Here is a 22,773-nt window from a genome sequence, read left to right on the forward strand (position 1 = left end):
GCCTCAGTTTTGTGAATGGCATGTAACTCCCCTTCTGAATCTAGCCCTTCTCCCACATTTTTGGATGAAAATATCTGGTGAATTTGTGTAGAATTCATGAGTAGTTTTGGTTGACAACTGCATTTTTCATTTGCAGTGGTATAAGCCATGTTGGACCCTGGATATTCAAGAGACGGGGTGGGTAAGGTCATATTTTATTGAACCAACTTCTGTTGGTGAAAGAGACAAGCTTTTGAGCTACTGACCTGCAATAAAGCTCGTCTCTGTCACCAGCAGAAGCGATGATGACCTCACCCAGCTTGTCTAGTTGCCAAAAAATGTCGTTACGCAAATTGTCCAAAAAAGAACTTCCCCAAGCTCTAGTTTTAACTGCTGGTTATCGTTTCTCCAAAAGTCCTCATGCCAACGGAAAGGGGCAGTTCCACATTACTGCTAGTGTTGCCTGAGGACAGAGCCTTGACTGAAACTAGCACAGGGAGCAAATAATTTGGAGAAGACCTTATTTGGGGTTTAAATGCTATGGTAGTAGGCACTTGATAATCAGAGACGGTGAATCTTTGCTCTGTAAGGCAGTCTGATGTAATGTATGGGGGACCCTGCATTGGGCCAGGCTGATATAGCAGGGCTAGATTTTCTTGCGTCCTACTTAACGGTTAATATAGGTAAAATGCTAAAGATTTCTAATTTGTTTAAGACCCTGACCAAAGCTAAACACACCAAAGGGGAGTACTGCTTCCTCCTGCCTCTCTCCTCCCTTCAACTTTCCAGGGAAATTCTGGCTGCATTTTGGTTGGCTGAGGGCTGAGGCCTGAGACAATCTCTAAACTTTACCTCCTCCTCCCCTCTGCCCCCCAATCCAAGGTTCACGTGTGACTTTCAGTTCTATAAAGCAGTGACTCTTAACCTTTCCAGACTACTCTACCCCTTTCAGCTGTCTTTGTCTTACATACCCTCAAGTTTCACCTCACTAAAAAACAACTTGCTTGCAAAATCAGACATAGAAATACAAAAGTGTCATAGCCCCACTGTTTCTGAAAAATTGCTGACTTTCTCATTTTTACTATATAATTGTAAAATTGGAATATAAATACTGCACTGACATTTCAGTGTATAGTATGTAGAGCCATATAAATAACTAATTGTATGACATTTTAGTTTGTAGTGACTTCGTTAGTGCTTTTTGTGTAGCCTGTTGAAAAAATGAGGCAAGTATCTAGATGAATTGATGTGCTCCCTGGAAGATCTCTGCATACCCCAGGGGTACAGGTTCCCCTGGTTGAGAGCCAGTGCTATAAAGTGAAACTCACCCCTGTGGAGAGGACACACCAGGCTGCTGTTCAGCCCTTAGGATATAGTGTGGTGTGATCTTTGCACTGAGATGAACTTCACCCCCTTCAGACTGTTTTACAGTTAATTATTGCTCAGCTTCTATTGTGTCTCATGTGACCAAAACCCAGCCCAGTGGCAGCATGTGGTGGGATCAACTATTGGAATGAGTCAGGCTGAGTTATGTAAGCATCTTTTACCATGCTCACTGTGGCTCTGAGTGCTAGGCATCCAGCCGCCTCGCTAGCCTTTTGATAGCACGTGTCAGTGCATTCTCTGCATTTATATGAATAACTTTTCATGAGTTAGAGCTAGTTAAAAATACATGGGACTCAAAGTATGAGGGCTACAGCTAACATTTATTTTTAACTTGTTTTAAAAGCATTTAATTTTAAAAGTTTGACAATCTTGTTCTGGTCAGCAGATTGGTGTCTGTCTGTAAGAATGTTGATGTGATGTTTGGAATGTAACTTGCCATAACAATAGCAGTGTAGATTTTGAACCAGCTGTCTTCAGTATAAGGACTTCTTGTGTGCGGCACCCGTTGTAGTACTGGCAACTAGCTTTTCAAGTGTGTCCTGTCTATGTGTGGTACTAGTCAGAGGGCCCAGGTGTAAAAAGGGACTGCCACGTCTCACCTACTGATCAGTCCTGTCCAAGCCATCCAGGGATGGTAGTCCTGAATGGATACATCTCACTGGGGTACCACATGTATGTCACTTACAGCCGTTTTTATTTAACAAACTGTGATCCTTGTCTTTGGAACTAAGTGGTAAGGAAGAAACAATCTAGAGTTTAACATCAGCCTGGGAGTTAGTCCAGCCAAGACAGCAGTCGGATCTTGAGTTACCTTAACCAAGTAATCTAGCCAGTTAGCTTTAGTTTCACCTTTGGGGATCCTTGATTGAAAGGCATTGTGTAACTGCAATGTATTAGAAATGTAGCAACTTGGAAGCATCTATTAGATGCAATGATATATCTGTGTGCTCTGAAATTAGTTTATACAGGAGAGGAGAGTGAAGACAGACAGTTTGTAGATTAGAGCTGAGGGATGAACTGTCAGTTTTCTAACTCCAGGAACTGGAATTATAGTGCTCAATGTACTGACAACAACACTACCATAGTAGGAAATATTTCCATAAGCAGAGGGACTGCTAACAATTTATTTCAAAGTCTCCCTATGTATTAAAAATGTACCCAAGAGTTTTGCAGAATTTTATAACAAGTATTATTGGAACAGTGTGATCTCAGGGTTGTAAAGCTTTAAACACTGCACTGTTTGAACTGAAAAATCCCAAATAATAAAAATCACATTTGTTTAGCCTTGCTAGTGATGGGCTGGAGTGTCAAGCAATGGAGATTAGGGGGCATTACATTTAAAAGGTTACTGAAGCTCATTTTGGAAACTGCCTTAGAGAAGGAAACACTCTCCCTTTACCCCTTGGTCTTTCTAATGTTGCCTGGTTTGTTGTCTTGGCAGCAGGCCATTCTAGGACATTTTGGGAGAGCTAGATTCTTTAATAGCCTTGAATCCTAGTTTGGTGGAGGCCAAGACTAGTTGAGATAATGGCTGGTGTGAGCACACAAATTGAAGCTAGGAATCCAGCTGGCTGAGGCAAGAGTTTCATAGGTCATAGAGTCAGCTGGTGGCTAGAGGGCAAGTACAATTGATCACAAGGAACCCTTTTGGCCTTAATCTGTGGATCATGGGGAATATTAGTGGCCAAGGATAATCCTTATTTGCAAGATAGAAAAGGACCAACAAGTAAAAAAATTCATTGGGAAAAACATTTATTTTGAAGTTTCTCAGAGGGTTTTTACAAACAATGGAGAGCATTTAAAAAAATTAAGTGATCAAAGTACTCGACAGTGTCCCTTAACTACACACTAGCCCCTGCACAGAGGGAAAAAAAAAAATCACACCAGCGAGGAGGTCAATACTGCAGGAAGAGCAGCTGGCATCTGCATAGTTCTAGTAGGAAAGATTGCAATGCTGTTGCTGCTAGTAATTGTCATCCTGGCATTAGTATAAGACAGTGCTGAAGTATGTACACTTATACCTGCAGAAAACAAAGTGCATCAAATAACACGCCAAGTAGGTATTGTAGAATAAATTTATTTACCTGAACAATGAAATTGGGTGTGATGCTTATTCCTGTCAGCATTGAAATAGACAATTGATCTTAACAACAACTTCTAAAGGTCACATGCAGTTGTTATAACTGACACTTTGGTTTTTTTAGAGAAATGCATCACACAAACACTTGTATTGCACCAACATCTGTCTACTGCTTTTAGATTTAATTAAATAAGTTACATTAGTGCAAGAGAGGTATCTTTGCACACAAAAAATAAAAAATCTGAAGTTATGAACTGGAGGCTTACAGTTTAAACATTCAACATCAGTATTTTTTTACTGAATTTATAAATAGTATAGCATATTGTACATAGCTGTTCATAAAGTAGTATGTTTAGATGATACAATACAGAAAGATTTGGCTACTTACAACTGAAGGCATGCATTAGTTTATTATACATTTTATACAGAGAAATATGGAAACTTGGCTGACAGATCCTTACTTTTGGCCTAATGTTTAAGAATAAACAGTCTTCTCCATGCAGCAAAGAAACCAAACTTCTCTGGAGAGTTTTTTCCTGATTTGTTAAGCTATATTGCACATTTGTACATTTGTATAACTGAAGCCCTAATGGTACCACACATTTCCTCCACAGAGCACACAATGAGTTTTGTTTTAGGGAAAGCAGGTTTTTGTTGTTTTTTACATGATACATGCAGAGGTTTTGCCAGATGTGTTGGTAAGACACATGCACGCAACAAAACAACCTTACATTTCTGCAAAATTGTTTAGGAAGTGATTACTCCAGCATTGCTGAAAAGGAAAGAAAAAGGCATCAGTTAGTGAAAGGATGACTAATGCTATATCATTATAAAAGCAAGACTTGTAAGATCAATAGTGAGAGAAGAGAGAATGTTAAGTTGGATAACTGATGTTTTAATTGAAAGGACACTGTCAGGTTTAAAAAACCTAAGCTTAAACACCTTGAGTGAAATCCTGGCTTTATTGAAATCTGTGACAAAGCTCCCATGGACTTCAAGAGAGCCAGCATTTGTCACCAAAAGATTGAAGGTGAAATAATTAAAACCTAATTTACTTTCATGTAGTTTTTATTTCTCTGTCTAGCCAATGGAAATAGACAAGGCTCTTTTCACTTTCAGGTTCTTATGCACTGACTTAAGGTTTTAATATCTGAACTCACCCCTGCATGAATTTTAAAGTTGTTTTTTTTGTTTTTAAAGTTTGTCATGGAAATGTCTCTAGCAACTTTTTGAAATTATATTTTTTTTAAGTAAGCTTTGGCTCAAAGTTGACCAAAATGTCCCTTTAATTATCCAGGTTATGCAACTAATTCTGGAAGAAGTCATTAAACTATATAGGCAAGAGGGTTTGTGATAAAATGACTGCTTTACCCTGTATATACTCTAATTCCCTACAGAGTTCTTATGACTGCACTTAGCCCCTGTACATTATAGGTTATGCTGCTAAGATTTTTCAGAGTATGCTTCATATTAATGCAATTAAAGCTGTGATTAGCAGAGATTAGGGAAACAATGGTTAGAAGTGCAAAAGGTAAATGAGACTAGTGCAAGAGAAACAGACAATTTTGTATCAGATTTACCTCTTTCCCCCTCCCATCTCAGCAAATTCCACCATCCTTCTTGTTTGAGCTGTTTGCCATTATATACCACTTATCAGCTGTGTTCTTGGAAGAAGCTAGAGGACTGCTGTACTGCATTTTATCACCACAGATTAAAACCTCATTTTCTTACATTTACATTTTTATGCAACAGCCATCCGACAAACATTAGCCATATAGCAATTTTTGTAAATGGAATTGTTTTATACAGTATCTTCCACATTTGGTCTCCTGAAGTGTTAGGAGTAAAGTAATCAGATACCATTCATCTTGCATTTGTGTAGGTAAAATAAAGCATCCATTTAAATATGGTCAGGAATCGCTCTTTGGATAGCCTATATTATTGAAAGGAAATAGTGAGAAGAGTCCACACTATCAAGACATCAGAGTAGCCCTAGACTAGATGCTGGTGAAGTGACTTGTTCGGATGCATCTTCCCTCTAGCTAGAAGCAGCATTAAGTAAGATTTTCAGCATCCCACAGAGGGTACTCTTGTCCTAACCAAAGGGGTTGCTTTCAGATTTTGATGAACTTTTTTCCAGCATAAGCCTTAGAAAGGCACATCTTTCATCCAGCTGTCTTTCACCTGGCCTGCTACAAGCCTAGGTTCCCCTATGCCCCTCATGCATCAGGGATCAAAAAAATTAAGATTACCAAAGGAGAGCATTAAGGAACCCAGGGTACAGTAGCTGACAATGGAGAAAGCTCAGAAGTGTGAAAAGGAAAATGGAAGCAGAATCAAAAAGCACAGAAGTGTTCAAAGAAACACCCGTGCAGAGCCTGGAAAGGGGAAATGCAAGTTACTTTGCAGCTAACTACTAACAAGCGTCAACAAGATATTTGTATATGGGATTATGAAATATGTTAAATGGATCCCTTGTGAGTGAACACTTCACAGACCTGTACCTATTTCCTTCCCTCTCCCCACTACAAAATCTACCAAATTCAGTTAGAAAGAATGTGGAAATTTCTCTTCCAGAAAAATAAACGTGCAGTTGATCTGCTCCCCCAAGATAACCCAGGTAGTTGGGACTCAAAAGGAATTCTTTTAATATGAAAGTTTAAATTTTGGCAAGAAATTCTACTTTCTGAGAAGTAATGCAACTTAGTTTTGCCTAAGCTATTCCATTGTGGTTGTCAGAACCCTTTCCACTTCTCTTCCTGCAGGTCTAGCATGATTCTTTCGGCTAGAGACAAGATCCAAGCATATCAATGCTGCTTTTTAGTAGGGCTGTCAATTCATCGCAGTTAACTCATGCGATTAACTCAAAAAAATTAATTGATTAATCACTCTTAATCTCACTGTTAAACAATAGAATACCAATTGAAGTTTATTAAATATTTTGGACGTTTTTCTACATTTTCAAATATTGATTTTAATTACAACACAATACAAAGTGTACAGTGCTCACTTTATATTTTTATTACAAATATTTGCACTGTAAAAAAGAAATAGTATTTTTCAATTCACCTCATGCAAGTACTGTAGTGCAATCTCTATCATGAAAGTGCAATTTACAAATGTAGATTGTTACATAACTGCACTCCAAAACAAAATGTAAAACTTTAGCACCTATAAGCCCACTCAGTCCTCCTCCTTGTTCAGCCAATTGCTAAGACAAACAAGTTTGTTTACATTTATGGGACATAATGCTGCTGGCTTCTTATTTATGTCACCTGAAAGTGAGAACAGGTGTTTGCATGGCACTTTTGTAACTGGCATTGCAAGGTATTTATGTGCCAGATATGCTAAACATTCATATTTCCATTCATACATCATGCTTTGGCCACCATTCCAGAGGACATGCTTTAATGCTGATGACGCTCATTAAAAAATGTGTTAATTAAATTTGTGACTGAACTCCTTGGGGGAGAATTCTATGTCTCCTGCTCTGTTTTACCTGCATTCTGCCATATATTTCATGTTATAACACTCTTGGATGATGACCTAGTACATGTTCATTTTTAAGAACACTGCAGATCTGACAAAATGCAAAGAAGGTACCAATGTCAGATTTCTAAAAATAGCTACAGCACACAACCCAAGGTTTAAGAATCTGAAGTGCCTTCCAAAATCTGAGAGGGATGAGTTATGGAGCATGCTTTCAGAAGTCTAAAAAGAGCAACACTCCAGTGCAGAAACTATAGGACCGAACCACCAAAAAAGAAAATCAACCTTCTGCTCGTGGCATCTGACTCATGATGAAAATGAATATGCGTCAGTGTGCACTGCTTTGGATCGTTATTGAGCAGAAGCAGTCATCGGCATGGATGCATATCCCCCGATGGTGGTTGGAGCATGAAGGGACAAATGAATCTTTAGTGCATCTGGCACGTAAATATCTTGCAACACCAGCTACAACAGTGCCAGGAGAACGCCTGTTCTCTCTTTCAGGTAACCTGAACAAGAAGCGGGCAGCATTATCTCCTTGCAAATGTACACAAACTTGTTTGAGCGATGGGCTGAAGAAGTAGGACTGAGTTGACTTGTAGGTGCTAAAGTTTTACATTGTTTTATTTTTTAATGCAGTTATTTTTTGTACATAATTCTACCTTTATAAGTTGCACTTCATGCTAAAGAGATTGCACTACAGTATTCGTAGGAGGTGAATTGAAAAATATAATACAAATATCATATGAGCACTGTACACTTTGTATTGTGTGGTAATTGAAATCAATATATTTGAAAATGTAGGAAACACCCAAAAATATTTATTCTGCTTAACAGTGCAATGAATTGTGATTAATTTTTTTAATCACCTGACAGCCCTACTTTATAGTTAGCTAGAGAGGAACACTGTAGTCACGCGAGTCCCTCCTTTCTTCCTCACTGATTCCTTACGCTACACTTTTGCTCCCTGTGCAACACTTGCAAAGGGAAATTGGGCTGCCAGTGGGTCAGGATAGTTCACTATGGTATCTTAAAGTCTCTCTTTCTAATTCAGCATTCAAGCAGCTTTGAGCCATCCTGTTATTTCAGGCTGCTCAAAAGTTATTTTAAAGATTGCATTGTCAAGTGTGGATTAAGGAAGCATCTTAAAAATTGAAGCCCAGGGTCAGAGGCTGTAGAGACATACAGTAGCTCCAAGTTGGGCATCTGCTTGAGCTGGCTCATTCAGGAGGATGAAGGCAAACGTTCATCCGGCAGAAGGAAGAATCAGTCTGATGGACCTTGAAGCTTGGCAGGTCTAGGCCTCAAGCAGCTTAAGTCCATCTCTGGTGACAACTCTTGGAAGGATAGAGGGTAAGATTCTTTAGGCTTTAATAGCAGCTGCCTTTGAAATAGCAGAGATGGGGTAGAATCTGCACTTGCCTCAAGTATAATTTTTCACAATTAATGCTTACTACTCATTGAATTGTGCTTGCATGCTCCAACTTTAGATGTCCCTAACAGTTATATTGCTAGAGCCTCAGGTTTAAAGAAAAAGTTCAAGTCTACCCAGCTTTTTTCCCCTCTGTTCAGCCTGCAATCCAGATTTCCTGCCTTCATCCTTAAGTGCCTAGTTTTATATGATCTCTGTGCAGCAGCAGGGTTGCTGGTTCTAAAATCATGCAAGTTGGTCCTTGGAGATGCACAAAACTCCCTTAAGATGGTGGGTGGTCTGCTTCAGAGACAGAAGCTTCCAAAAAACAACCACCAAACCAACCTTTCAAAGTCCTTGTTTTGAACTGGACAATCTTTGCAGCCCTTAAAATGTTCACTGTTGGTGCACTATTTAAATTCACAATATTTAAAGGAAAAAGGCAAGTTTTGCTATTAACATCTAAATATTAAAGATGCTGACACTACAGAAAATCTTAAATGTTGTTACCCCCCCACACCAAAACACACACACACAAACCTCAAATGGATTTAGTTTTAAGTGATCAGAACAATTTCATGGCCTATTAATTTCTGTAAAAGCAAGTCATGTGCTCAGCGGATGGTTTAGTGAAATAGATGGAAAAGTCCCAAAAGCAAAGTTTTAATATCGATAGTATTCCTGAAGTTACACATGTAACCACAACCCACTGCCACTGGCTTGTACTTAAAATGCTTGGATTTTGTGTGCCCCTTGTTCCAGGATTTGTGGATCTGACATTCCAAAGGTTTAAAACCTATAGCTCCCCCTGAAGCTCTGGGTGCAGATAACATTTCTGGAAACAGGCCCTGTCTTTATAACTAAATACCTTTATAACATCAAGTTCAACTTTAGCAAATGGAGTTAATTAATTGTAGTTTTAATTATAAGAAGGCAGTCCATATTAGTGGTTTTAGTGACAGTGTGTGCCTTAAAGGCACAATCCAGAGAATATCATCTCCTATATTAGGGAAGTTGCTGTGGAAATTGTTCCCTGTCTTCCAAGAAGCAACTACTCCCTTCTGAATCATGAGTCCTGGTAAGGCATTCTAGGTTTACAACTACATCCAGGGGGCAGTGTAAGTCACTAGTTCTTGGGAAGGATGTGCATCCCACTGCAAGGAGAGATCCTTCCATCAGCCACACTAAGGGCATTCAGCCCCAAACTAAAAAGTACATTAGTTAAGTGTTCAGGGACCTGTACTCTCCTACCAGATGACACTGATCTGATGTAACACCCCACAGTGAGCCACTGACACTAAAAAGAAGAGGCTTTGCTGGCACACTGAAGCTGTGTCTACAGGGCATACCAGAGCACACCAGAAGAGTGTAAACTGTAGAGTGCTCTACAGTGCTGCAGTCTAACTGCCCTATGTACCCTCTGCTGACACACCTTAAAGGTTCCTAGCGCATGTTAACTAGTACGATTTCAAACAGGACTACATCATTGCTAAGGCCCTACCAAGTTCATGGTCCATTTTGGTCAATTTCTTGATCATAGGATTTTAAAAAATCATAAAATTTCATTTCAGCTATTTAAATCTGAAATTTCATGCCGGTGTAGAGATCCTGACCCAAAAAGGAGTTGTGAGGGGGCAGGCCACAAGAGTATCGTAGGGGGAGTTGTAGTACTCCTACCCACGCTACTGCTGGCAGCGGTGCTGCCTTCAGAGCTGGGCGGCCAGAGCAGTGGCTGCTGACTGGGAGCCCAGCTCCGAAGGCAGAGCCGCCGCCAGTAGCCGCGCAGAAGTACGGATGGCCTGGTACAGTACTGCCACCTTTGAGGGCCCAGCTCTGCAGGCAGCAGTAAAGGTGGAAATACCAGGTCATCCTTACCTCTGCGCGGCTGCTGGCGACGGCTGTGCCTTCAGAGCTGGGCTCCCAGTCAGCAGCTACCACTCTCTGGACGCCCACTTCTGAAGAGAGCAGCGCAGAAGTACGGGTGGCCTGGGTATAGTACTGACAGCCTTCCTTCTGTGCTGCTGCGGCGCTGCCTTCAGAGCTGGGAACCTGGCCAACAGCCACCGCTGTCAAGGCCGCAGAGCAGGAGTAAGGGTGGCAATACCATGACCGCCCTAAAATAACCTTGCAACCCCCCTGCAACTCCTTTTTGGGTCAGGACCCCCAATTTGAGAGAGACCTCCCCTGTGAAATCTGTACAGCATAAGGTAAAAGCACACTAAAGATCAGATTTCATGGTCCAGGACATGTTTTTCAAGGCTGGGAGTTTGGTAGGGCCCTAATCATTGTGCACTAGGAAACTCTGAGGACGTCAGCAAGGTCTACGCTGGCAGTTAAGCGTGTAACAGTACAGAGCGCTCTGCAATTTATACCCTCTGATGCACGTTGCCACGCTGTAGACAAGCCCTTGGTCTGCATATAGGAGGGACAACAAATAGGTGGGACTCGTGCTGTGATTTCAGAGAGGTTTTGTTTTATATTTATTGTATTTTGGGGACATTTGAGCTTCTGTATCTGAAGCCAAGTGAAAGCCTGGAACCGACATTCTCCATGTCCCTCTGGAGCAGCTCAAGAGTTCTTTGGTGCCTTGATTTAATGGATCAGGTACCTTCAACAAAGTAAGTTTAATAGCAGTTGGGCACTACTTTTCAACAGATTTAAACCAACACACTGTCTGCCATTTTACAAAGCCACTCTGCCCCCCATGCTGCTCTCAAGGGCTCCGCACTAATCTGGCTGAGGTTAACAGGAATGTTCCTTTTTGTCTTTTCACATGAACATTGTACAAAGAAAGCATTTCCATTCAATGGAAACAATAAATGGATTGTTTTGTTACAAAGTGAGCACGCTAGGTACCTGAGAACATAATTGGAATGGATACAGTCTGCTTGGAAGCAGCATTTCACATTTTCTGTGGTGGGTGTATGTCTTCAGAATAAAAAAAGCATTGTTTGATCATAAGCATCAATATATTTTGCATTAATGCTTGGTTATCAAATTTAGACAGCAGCTGTCAATGGGTTTGAAAAAGCTTACAGTTGACTTGACCTAAGTATGGGGTAAAAATGGGGCAAGAGCTCTAATTTCTTGCTGCACTGAAGCTGCTGGTCCCGAAAAGCACTGTGATCCTGAATGTAAAGCAACTTGCTTCAATAATTTGGGCCTCATACTATAGGATGCATAGTCTAAAATGGTGATAATAATGTAGCACAGCAGAGTCCGACAAGACGCAGCATGGAATGAAGGAAATTACTATTTATTCTTTGACATGTATACAGCATATGCCATTTTACAGCAAGTCACCACTGGGATGGTGAAATGGAAGAGAAATACTCACTTTAGTCGATGAATGTTGGAAGGCATTGGAGAAAAACACCACAGTTAGGACGGTTAATGACTTACACATTGATACAGGACTGAATTTGAAAACATGCTCTAACATTTATCATAATATAATGAAGCTGGTTAGTGCCACATTAAAATAAAAATAGTTCTATACAATATGTTCATTTGGTCATGTGCTATTTACAGATTTTACAAAAACACACACGAGCTTGTTATTTCTCTAAGTCAGGCTAGAACAAGGCCAGCAGAGTAACTCATAAAATGTGTAACTGATCAATGCCCTAACTAAAAGTGTAAGAAATCCAATTTCTAACTATGCAGTGCAAGTTATTTTTTCCAGGTCACATTACAAAAGCCCTGATCTAAGAGACTGAAAAACATCTGACACACGTAAATAAGGTATTAAAAACGGAACTTAAGCCATCTTTTAGAGTTAAAAAAAAGAAATAGAATTTTCTTTGTCCATTTAAAAGTTTAAACTAGACTGAAGTAGTGCCCCCTCTCCCCCCCTCGGTAAAGTGGGCAACACTGGCAAAACAAGGTTTGTTACAATAAAATACATTAGACATTTAAATAAATAACCTTAAAATACTACGTGTGTTGAAGGGATGGCAGAAGAACCCAGCAGGTTCCACCTGGAATTATATTTTCTGCACAAGCATGAATAGTCATACTCTACCTCTTACAAAGACTGGTGTAAACAAGATAGTCAGGAACCTAAGATGAGGGGGCACAAGGAGGGGCAAAAAACAAAACAAAACAAACTGACTGAGGTAGCAGTACTCTCTGCCCAGTGCAGAAAAATCGGCTTATGAATAAAAAATAAACTGACATCAACTTAAGTTCAGATGATCATGCAAAAGACAGACAGTTGCATGCTTTTTTAGTTTTAGAAAACACATTCACTCCCTAAAATCTGCTACCAATTTAGTTTGATAGTGTCCGCTGGCTCAAAAAAAAGTTTTGTTTTGTTTTTTTTACAAGGATGAATAGACTATTAAACAGAACACTGTACATGCTTTTCATCTACAAAAAAATATTTGCATAAAATAGTGTTAGTTCTCTGTACATGTCAATGGACACTTTAGTTGTGTATAAAAGAGGAAAATATTGCCCCCACTGGAGTCAGAAAAAGCAAAAACACAAAATTTAAAGTATGAAACCTCCATCACCGGCAAATATGTTCATGTGAAAATTCAGCAGAAATCGACAGTTGCTTTAAACCATAAAAAATTGATTAAGTTAAACATCTTTATGTAAAATCATCACTATGTCAGTCAAGACCAGAACATATCACTAAAGTTAGTGTCTGTACTGTAAAGCCAGATAAGCAAGGGCATAGTAATGAGCACAAATGGCCACGAAATCCCTTCGGTGCATGCTGATAAAGAACATGGTTTGGTGGCAGGCTTCTCGCAATCTTTACCAGGTTCCAGGTAGTTACGGGCCGCAAACTTAAGTGTCTCATCCAGCAGAATTACAGGTACTGAGATTTTCAACACCATCAGCCACTGTGTCACATTCAGAGGTGTGATTTGGAAGATTAGCTGTGGAAGAGAAGCCAATATTAGATCCTTTTACTTATACACGCTAAATAAATAAATAAAAAATCTCAGTGTTTTTTCTTTTTTGAAATTTAAGACATCATTACAGGCAAGTAGTTTTGCCACTCTTGTCTCTTCACATAGCTTGCACCCAATTAACAAGTTTACTTACCGGCAGTGGTTCTACATAAAGGATAAGAAAATGGAGTGACATGGACAAGCAAATAGAACCCACAAGCCAGATATTCTCCCATGGAGGCATCCTCATTAAGGACTGGTTTTCTGATAAACTGTAACAGAAACAATGCATACGTAAGACATCAGAATAGGACATACAACAAGGCACATTAGGCATCTTAGCAGGCCATAATTCTGTGCCTGTGAGGTAAGAGTATTTAAGAACAAGACAGTTAGGGGGCTGCTGACACTTTTGGTCATTAATCAGTGTTCAGATTATTAAAGGCTGTTTTTAAAGTAACTAGTTGCTGTATTAAATAAAAAGATGTTACACAATGCTACTAAACTCTAACAAGTTTATTAGACTAATGGTGTAAAATAGCAATATACTATGTACTTCGAAGAGCTAACAGGGTTCCACGGCTTTGAATATTACACTGCATTTTAAATTAAAATTACTGTCCATCTCAATTAGCACAGAGTTTATATAGGATTACAATTAGGCCCATTTTAATATACTTGTACTATTTAACGTATCTAACAAATGCTAACACTCTTGTTTAAATCCGTTTTCTGTGCAGGTTCAATCTATGTAAGTTTTGGCTATATCAGAGGAGGTTTTTGTGCTGCAATATAGGAGTTTAGGAAGAGAAATCTCAGATGTAGAGTATTTTAAATGTAGAACTAATGCACCATCCTTAAGTTTCAAGTTACGATGTATTTTTTAAATTTAACTGACCTCCAATTTGTTCAAATACCCTTGGCATATTGTGCTATTTAGAGGTTTCCATTTATAATTTAGTATTAATTAGCTGAGGCATGCTCCCTTAGGGCAGGAAAAACTATTTCCCATATATTTAAACAGTCTTATTTTAGGTCTCCTTGATATCACTTTATAGTAGAAATATGAGGGATAATCTGATTGAGGAGTCTTAAATTAAATAGTGGAAAATATTCTAGCAGTCTAATACCAAAGTCCCAAGAGTGAATTGAAGGATTTAAAATGATACCACTTTGCTTATAGGGTAAGATCTCAAATGTGATCTAGGAAAAACGATCCTCTGGCCTTCAATATACAAACTCAGGAATTCACCATTGCCTCACTGTTGTCTATTACTTGAACTGTCCATGCATTAAGAAAGGACACATGCTATATAAAACTTTATAATTTCAGGCAAAGAGCTCCAAGTGAATCTCAGCTTTCTACTTCAGACATAACTAACCTGTTGAGAGCATTACACATCTCTATGGTGACCAGAACAGAAAGTGCCATTGTCATTGGATATGGCGACTCAAAGACCACACAGTCTACATCTGTGAAATCTGGGTTGTCCTCATTGCACTGCAGGAAATGACTCTACAACAGAATAAAACAAGCAAGCACTCATTATTTCCAACAGTGATGATTACCTATTTACAAAAAAATTAAAGTGGAATGGTGCAGCACTAGGATTATACAAGCCTGTGCCTGTAGAGGCCAACATCAGGAAGAATTACTTTTGACTTCATCTCATTCAAACAATTCACATTAATTTGATATGTATAGAAATCTTCCCATAAAAGACACTTATGGTCCTTCAAAAACTGTTTAGAGAAAGTCTGGTATTCTTTCAGCTTTTTATAGCTATAAACTCTGAATAAGCAGGATTATTAAATACAATTAAAGACGGTTCTTCTGCAGCTATTCTTTGAAATGAAAATGTAGAGCATACAGTAAGTAACATATTATATTACACTCAGTAGGAGTTTATATATTTTTGCAGGCTTTTTAAAGTAAATTAAACTGAATAATACCAGCTGGTAATAGGTAACTCTTGGGCCACCATCAGCAGCAATGAACCACCACGCAGCAGCACCCACTGTCGCAGCTCCAACGTAACCTTAAAGAAAAAAAAAGATAACTTGGTTTTCTATATTACGAATTGTACATATGACATGGTCTTGTTAACCTCACTTGAACTTCCGCCTCTACCATCACTTGGGCGCACAGACAGACACAGAGTAGCCTTTGCCCATTTCCTGTAGAAGGAATCTGCTTTTAAATGGCCACGTCACTGTAATTGGCATCTGTCCAACTGTAAAGATCTTATGTGTTTATGGTAATTTAAGGCATACAGAGAATTCAACTATGGTCATGGCTCTGGAAAGTGATCAGTAAACATTTAATATCTTTAGCAGAAAATAAATCCTGACTTCTCACTTTCCAATAAAAAAAAAGTATGAGTAATTAACTCTGTTCTACAGAGACAAAGTGCAAATATGAACGTGCTGCAGAACAATTTGGTTAGCTGTTCATGACAGATTTGGCCAAACCATTGTCATTTGCTGATTGAAAAAAGGTTCTAGATACCAGGTGGGTAGCCTTCTACTCCAGATCTGGCTTCTTCATTACTAAGTCAACAAGCATCTTGCATTTCTCAACCTCTGAAGACAGTTAAGTAGCAATCCCAACCTGTCCTCAGCTGGAAGAGGGTATGTGGAGAGGAGAAGGAGAGATTGGAATGGGTCACAGGAAGGGGAAGTGAATGTTGTAGGAGAGGAGAGCATGTGCTAGCTAGGTGGAAACAAGTGTTCTGGACAGAGAATCCTAATTTAGCTTGAGCACATATGTCTATTGCGGGGTTCCTTCCTGTGAAGCATGTAGCACTGGGCACTGCCATAGACAGGATATTGGACTAGACGGGCCTCAGGTCTGAGCCAATGTAACAATAATTCCTACATTCTGAGATCGGATTATAAAAGGTTTAAGTATGAACCAGCAGTAACACATGATGTGACAGTATTAAGGAGCCCATACATGCACTGCTTTGCCCGATACCAATAAGACTTAAAACAAGGGCACTAGGACTACAGGAGATGTACTAAAAATATTGGTACATCTGTTGAATAACTGATCAACAATGAAAAAAGTGACCATCTTGGAACAAAGATGGAAGGGAGTATGCTAGTTCAGCAGTACACTGTGCTAGCCTTCAAGGCCCTAAAACATAACTGAAGACCATGTAAGTTCCAAATCAAGTTACTGTAAGTCATTCCGCATGCACAAACAGTTGAAAAGAAAAGCTAGTGAGCTACTCACATCCAATAGCCAGGTAACGGAAGAAGAGCCATCCACTGATTAAGGGCTCTTTAGGATTACGGGGCGGCTTATCCATTATGTCCAAATCAGGAGGATTGAAGCCCAGAGCAGTGGCAGGGAGACCATCTGTTACAAGATTTACCCATAACAGCTGGACGGGAATTAAAGCTTCAGGGAAACCCAGAGCAGCAGTCAAGAAGATACTACAAAAAGGAACAAGTACAAAATTGTCCTTGGCCATGTTAAACAGAACATATTATAAATAAAGTAATCGTAGATTAGTAGTTAAATAATTCTGTTCCTTAGTAAATGGCAAGGAAAATTTATGCTGTCTCTCATTGCAACATCTATTTAATATTGGAAGCTAAATATTCACACTGAGATAGCTAGGAATGTACATGCCATTTTATAGCCAACAATAATTGAATAATGTTTAAAGTTCTGAAGTACGTGCATTTCGTTTTGGTAGACTGAGGAGTTTTATTACTCTCTACCGGAGTAACCCTCACAAAGCACTAGGCTGCTTTCTGGAGTGCTTGGAGGATATTGCTTCTACAGATCTATGGTCTCTGAGTTGTGTGGCAAAACAAATGGACCTGATGGAGCATTAAAAAGCAGTTTTCCCCTAGTGGAGCCACTTCCTGAAGCCATCTATAAAGGGAGGCTTGCAGTGCCTCCCTAAAAGCCTGCAACTGTTGTAGAAGTACTGTAATTCTACAACTGAGGGGCAAGGTTCCATTGAACTGGATATCCTCCAGTCCTTGAATACATGCAACCTCCCTTTATGGCTTTGAGTCAGCATGGTTTAGAGTAGATCTACAGGAGTAGGGATCTGTAGCAACCACCACCAGAAGGAGAACTTTACACTATTCAAAATCAGAGTTAAAATAAAACCTGGACTACATTAAGCCCTCAGAAAAAGGAGAGTCTTATGGCTTAAATACAAAAATGGGACTCGGGAGATCTGGGCTCTATTCCTGGCTCTGCCACCAACTCACTCTGTGGTCTTGGGAAAGAGTCAACTTTTGTGTTAGATTTCCCAACTGTAGAATGGGGATTTGTCTGTTTCATAGGAGTCTTGCCACAATGAAGCATTAAGGACCAATATTAGTGGACATTACAGTCTCAAAACTAGAATTTGAGAAATATTAATTATTTCTTTGAAATATTTAACATCTGAATAGAAGTTTCTCAAAACAGTGAAGTATTTATATGCGTTGCAATGCTCCTCTCTTTTAAACACAGTTATTACTTCTAATAAACCTGTTCCCCAAATAGCATCTGGCAATATTTAGAAGTTAAAATTGACCAGCTTCCATTACAGAAGCGCAAAATTAAAACAACCACTTCTTAAAACTTACCAAACAACTTCTCCAACATTCGAAGAGATGAGATAACGGATAAACTGTTTCATGTTGTTGTAGATTGCACGCCCTTCTTCCACAGCAGCTACGATGGTTGAGAAGTTGTCATCAGCCAATACCATTTCAGAAGCAGTTTTAGCTACTGCAGTACCTGACCCCATAGCAATCCCAATTTCTGCTTTCTTTAGTGCAGGGGCATCATTTACACCATCACCAGTCTAAAATACAAAGTTTAATAGAAAACATGGGAACTTATATGCAGCGACTGGAAGAGGATTTTACACGGGGGGGGGGGGGCAGGCAAAAAACTAAAGTGGGTGAATAAGGAGGTGCAGAATTGAGATGGGACTTTAAGGTGAAGGAGAGGAAGTTTAAACTTGATTGAACTGACAGACACAGAAGATGACCTGAGTAGCAACAGTGTTTCCAGTGCTCTTATTCCGATTATGCCTGTAATCAACATGTGAACATTACAATACAAACACAATGTAACTAGTTGAGACATTGATTGCTGAAGTGCAAGGAAACTGGGTTCAAGAGAAACCTCTCCATTTACTCCACCCATACATCCACAATCCATTACACAATATTCCTTGCTTGTCTAACAAAATTGACTCTGAGATCAACTATCTTAGTTCTTCAGGCCATACACTTAAGTGCCCAAACCAAAAGACAGTTTGCTGATTTTCCACCTCTTGGGGCTATAAATCAAAGGCACTGCCATCTCCCTAAGAGATCAGAGATGTGCTCAGATGCTTGCGGGGAAGTGTGTGTGTGGGGGGGGAGGGGGAGGGGGAGGAAAAAGCCCAGTTTTACCAACTGGGTAAGTTACAAGTACCATATTTTGTCAAGGTTTTGGTGTGAACCAGTAAGATATTTCTGATGCTGAATTATGCCCACATGATACATTATTTTTGAAGTAATTTTCTGAACAATGCACTGCTGAACAACATTCCTAAAAATGGAAAGAGCAATTGATTAAAGCTATCACTAAAACTGATTCCAATTTTTCAGGCTAAATTTTTTTCCCATGAGCCAATACTTGCGATTATTTTACCCATTGTACTAGGAAAAATACAAGGGATGGTCCCTCCATCTCCAAGGTTAAGAGCATAAGAGTGGCCACACTGGGTCAGACCAAAGGTCCTTCTAGCCCAGTATCCTGTCTTCCGACAGTGGCCAATGCCAGGTGTCCCAGGGGGAATGAACAGAACAGATAATCATCAAGTGGATCCATCCCTGACAGCCATTCCCCACTTCTGGCATCCATCATCCCCGCCCATCCTTGCTAATAGCCATTGATGGCCCATGAATTTATCTAGTTCTTTTCTGAACTCTGTTATAGTCCTGACCTTCACAACATCCACTGGCAAGGAGTTCCACAGGTTGACTGTACATGGTGTGAAAAAATACTTTGTTTTAAACCTGCTGCCTATTAAGTTCATTTGGTGGCCCCTAGTTCTTGTGTTATGAGGAGGAGTAAATAACACTTCCTTATTTACTTTCTCCACACCAGTCATGATTTTATAGACCTCTATCATATCCTCAGTTAGTCATCTCTTTTCCAAGCTGAAAAGTCCCAGTCTTAAGCACTCCTCATATGGCAACTGTTCCATACCCCTAATAGTTTTTGTCGCCTTTTTCCAATTCCAGTATATCCTTTTTGAGATGGGGTGACCAAATCAGCATGCAGTATTCAAGATGTAGGTGTACCATGGATTTATATAGAGGCAATATGATATTTTCTGTCTTATCTCTTTCTTAATGATTCCCAACATTTGTTCGCTTTGAGAGATCCTTTGTAGCTCTTCGCAGTCTGACTGGACTTAACCATCTTGAGTAATTTTGTATCTACAAATTTTGCCACCTCACTGTTTACCCCTTTTTCCAGATCAGTTAAGAATATGTTAAATAGGACTGGGCCCAGTACAACCCCTAAGGGACACCACCATTTACCTGTCTCCATTCTGAAAACTGACCATTTATTCCAACCCTTTGTTTCCTATCTTTTAACTAGTTATCAATCCATGAGAGAACCTTCCCTCCCATGACTGTTTACTTTACTTAAAAGCCTTTGGTGAGGGATCTTGTCAAAGGCTTTCTGAAAATCTAAATACACTGGATCCCCCTTGTCCACATGCTTGTTGACCCCATCAAAGAATTCTAGTAGATTGGTGAGGCATGATTTCCCTTTAAAAAAACCATGTTGACTATTCCCCAACAAATTATGTTCACCTATGTGTCTGACAATTTTGTTCTTTATTATAGTTTCAACCAGCTTGCCTGGTACTGAAGTCAGGCTTACCAGCCTGTAATTGCCAGGGTTAAAAAAAGTAACTGAAATTTGTCAGATTTAGGCATTAGTTTGATGGGATATAATTTGTTTTAAAAGTAAAATCTCTTACAAGCCATGCAATCTTCTAATTACTTACCATTGCCGTGATCTCATCGAAAGACTGGAGGAATTCAACAATCTTAGACTTATGGGAAGGCTCTACACGGGCAAAGCAACGAGCATGTAGGCAAGCATCTCTCTGGACAGCTGGGGAAAGTTCATCAAACTCACGTCCAGTAAAAGCTTTTGAAGAAACATCCTCATCTTCTCCAAAGATACCAATACGACGACAGATGGCTACTGCTGTGCCCTTATTGTCACCAGTAATCATAATAACACGAATACCAGCTTTCTTACACAACTTTATGGATGAGGCTACTTCAGTTCTTGGGGGATCCAGCATACCCACACAGCCAACAAAGGTCAAATTGGTCTGAGACAAGAGGACATTGAGCTTTAGCACAAAATATTAGGAGATGCTTTTATTTCTTTGATAGGACAGTACACAAATAATTTTCACCACAAGCCAAAGTAGCTCAAACATTAGTTTATAAAAGGAAAATAGCATTTTTATCCTACAGTATCCAACAATTTTATACTTAATTTAGGCCTCTATAAACTTGCATGCCACCCCCCACCAACCCTCCCTCACTGTTCAAAACTAGTATGTGACAAGGTTCAACAAGTATGCCATGCATATCAAGTCAGATTTTTTTCCCCACTTATGGGGCTCTTCCAGACTCATCTCTGTATTTCAGCATACTCAGTCTTCATGGTATCTTGCCTCAAATATTCATTTCTCGTACTATGGTCTGAATCCAGACCATTTTGAAAAGCAGACTACAAGAGACACTGACGAAGGAAAGGAACTGAAACAGAACTGGGAAGTTTTGTCTCTGTAATCCTGACTTTGTGCTAGTGCAGCATGTTATGCAGCATCCTCTGGTTCTGAAACATAACGCTGAGAAGAGTCTCAATGGGTTAAGCATATGGAGCAACTTAAAGTGTGGTCCTACCCTGAGAAGTGACTATAAAAATGGCATTCTGCATTTCCAAATGTATCATCTCTCTTTGCCTTCAGCTCTAAGTGTGCTCAGTTCACAAGTTAAAAGGTGATTTAATTGCCAGCCTTGCAGATTCCACCTGCACTCAGAGTCTAGTCTTTCCTTCTCATGCTTACTGCTAGCAAGAGATTCTCCAAGCCAAATAATCTGCAACTTCCACTGTCTTCAAAAATGAAGTTCTAGTTATACATGTAATTGTATTGAAATATAATGGAGTTGTTCGGATAGTTGAGGGCAGAATCTTTACTAATGAAAATACAAGAGAAGGGAAAGAACCCAGCTTGACCCTCAGATTTCAAGGTGAGTTTGCAGGACAGGCAATTAACTCAATCTTAATAGACGTCACTACTCTTACAGAAAAACTGTTGAAACAAAGGAGAGAGTCAAGCTTTTTACTAAACTAACCTCATAATTAATAAAGTTTGCAGACTCCTCAAGGTTCATTTCTTCTCTTCTTGGTGGATTGTCATGTGTTGCTAAAGCCAAGCAACGCAATGTGTCTCTACCAGTACCCCACTCTCGAATGAGAGACATGATCTTCTGCTTAATTCCTGGAGTTAATAGTACTTTAGTGCTTCCAACACGAACATGAGTACACCTGTCAAGTACACCTTCAGGAGCACCCTACAGGAGCAAAGCAAGAAATGAGCAACTTTGCTCTCCATCACAGAACCATTTCACACAAGATAAGAAAGCAGTCCATCTCCAAAACTGATAACATTAGTCGCACATTTATGCTCATGGTTCAGCTACAATTAGTCTAGGCACAACTTCAAGAGTCATGTTGCTTTGTAGCCATTTCAAAACTATACTTCTCATATGCTGAACTTGCCTTGACAAACATCTTGCTCATGGATGTCCGGCTCGGTTTGTTTGGAGTACAGTAGACAGACATGGACTTTCTGTCCCTTGAGAATTCCAGAGTGAACTCTTTCTTCATGAGTTGTTTTATGACCTATAAAGAAGACATTAACAACAACATTGCATTCAGATTGCAACAAACAACATAACTGAAATCACATACTGTTTACAGTATTCTGGAAGTACTGACCGAGTTGCAAGCAGTTGCACGTTCAATTCTGGAGAGCCCTTTTAATTCTGTGTCGAATACATTCATCTTCTCAACCAGGCAGCTGAGTGCAGTCTCTGTAGCTTCTCCAACCTTTTCATACACTGCCTTAGCCTTCAAGTCATTTAAAAAATTGAGAATTATTATTACTGCTATAAAAACGTTGGCCTTTGGCAAGTCACCACAGTGAAATTTCAAGTGACACAATGAATGGAAACCATACTTAACAGATCTTGTTGCAGTTCATAATAAAAAAACATACAAAGAAATAAGTTTCTCCAAAATGTCAGATTTCACCAACCTTTTATCCTCATCTTAAAAGGAAAACTGTTTTTGCTACAGTAAAAGCTGTTATCCAGCACTTTACCAACTGGAAAGCTCTATAAACCAGCATTTCTGATCTTCATTGGAAGTTCAGTTTACAGTCCGGTTTATACTCTGGTTAGTGCGG

At 39.5% G+C, this 22,773-nt stretch overlaps 1 protein-coding gene across 2 annotated transcripts in view; it reads right to left on the minus strand.

The window, feature by feature from the left end:
• Positions 1 to 1,155: 1,155 nt before the first annotated feature.
• The window catches only part of ATP2A2 (ATPase sarcoplasmic/endoplasmic reticulum Ca2+ transporting 2), a 79,553-nt gene continuing 57,935 nt past the window's right edge, over positions 1,156 to 22,773 (minus strand). The window contains exons 11-21 of one of the 2 annotated variants that reach the window (XR_014714254.1): positions 22,305 to 22,436; positions 22,086 to 22,208; positions 21,659 to 21,877; positions 20,287 to 20,622; positions 17,852 to 18,072; positions 16,491 to 16,693; positions 15,206 to 15,291; positions 14,635 to 14,768; positions 13,407 to 13,524; positions 11,683 to 13,237; positions 1,156 to 4,217 (exon numbers count right to left, since the gene is read on the minus strand). Coding sequence is in view for 1 of the 2 variants with exons in the window: in XM_084649172.1 (XP_084505298.1) it covers positions 12,968 to 13,237; positions 13,407 to 13,524; positions 14,635 to 14,768; positions 15,206 to 15,291; positions 16,491 to 16,693; positions 17,852 to 18,072; positions 20,287 to 20,622; positions 21,659 to 21,877; positions 22,086 to 22,208; positions 22,305 to 22,436 (1,842 nt within the window). In the remaining variant the exon portion in view is untranslated. Of the gene's footprint in view, positions 4,218 to 11,585; positions 13,238 to 13,406; positions 13,525 to 14,634; positions 14,769 to 15,205; positions 15,292 to 16,490; positions 16,694 to 17,851; positions 18,073 to 20,286; positions 20,623 to 21,658; positions 21,878 to 22,085; positions 22,209 to 22,304; positions 22,437 to 22,773 lie in introns of those variants that run through there. The other variant, XM_084649172.1, reaches the window with a different exon arrangement.

The sequence above is a fragment of the Lepidochelys olivacea genome (genome assembly GCF_965140295.1).
Source record: "Lepidochelys olivacea isolate rLepOli2 genome assembly, chromosome: 15".
Taxonomy (NCBI): domain Eukaryota; kingdom Metazoa; phylum Chordata; order Testudines; family Cheloniidae; genus Lepidochelys; species Lepidochelys olivacea.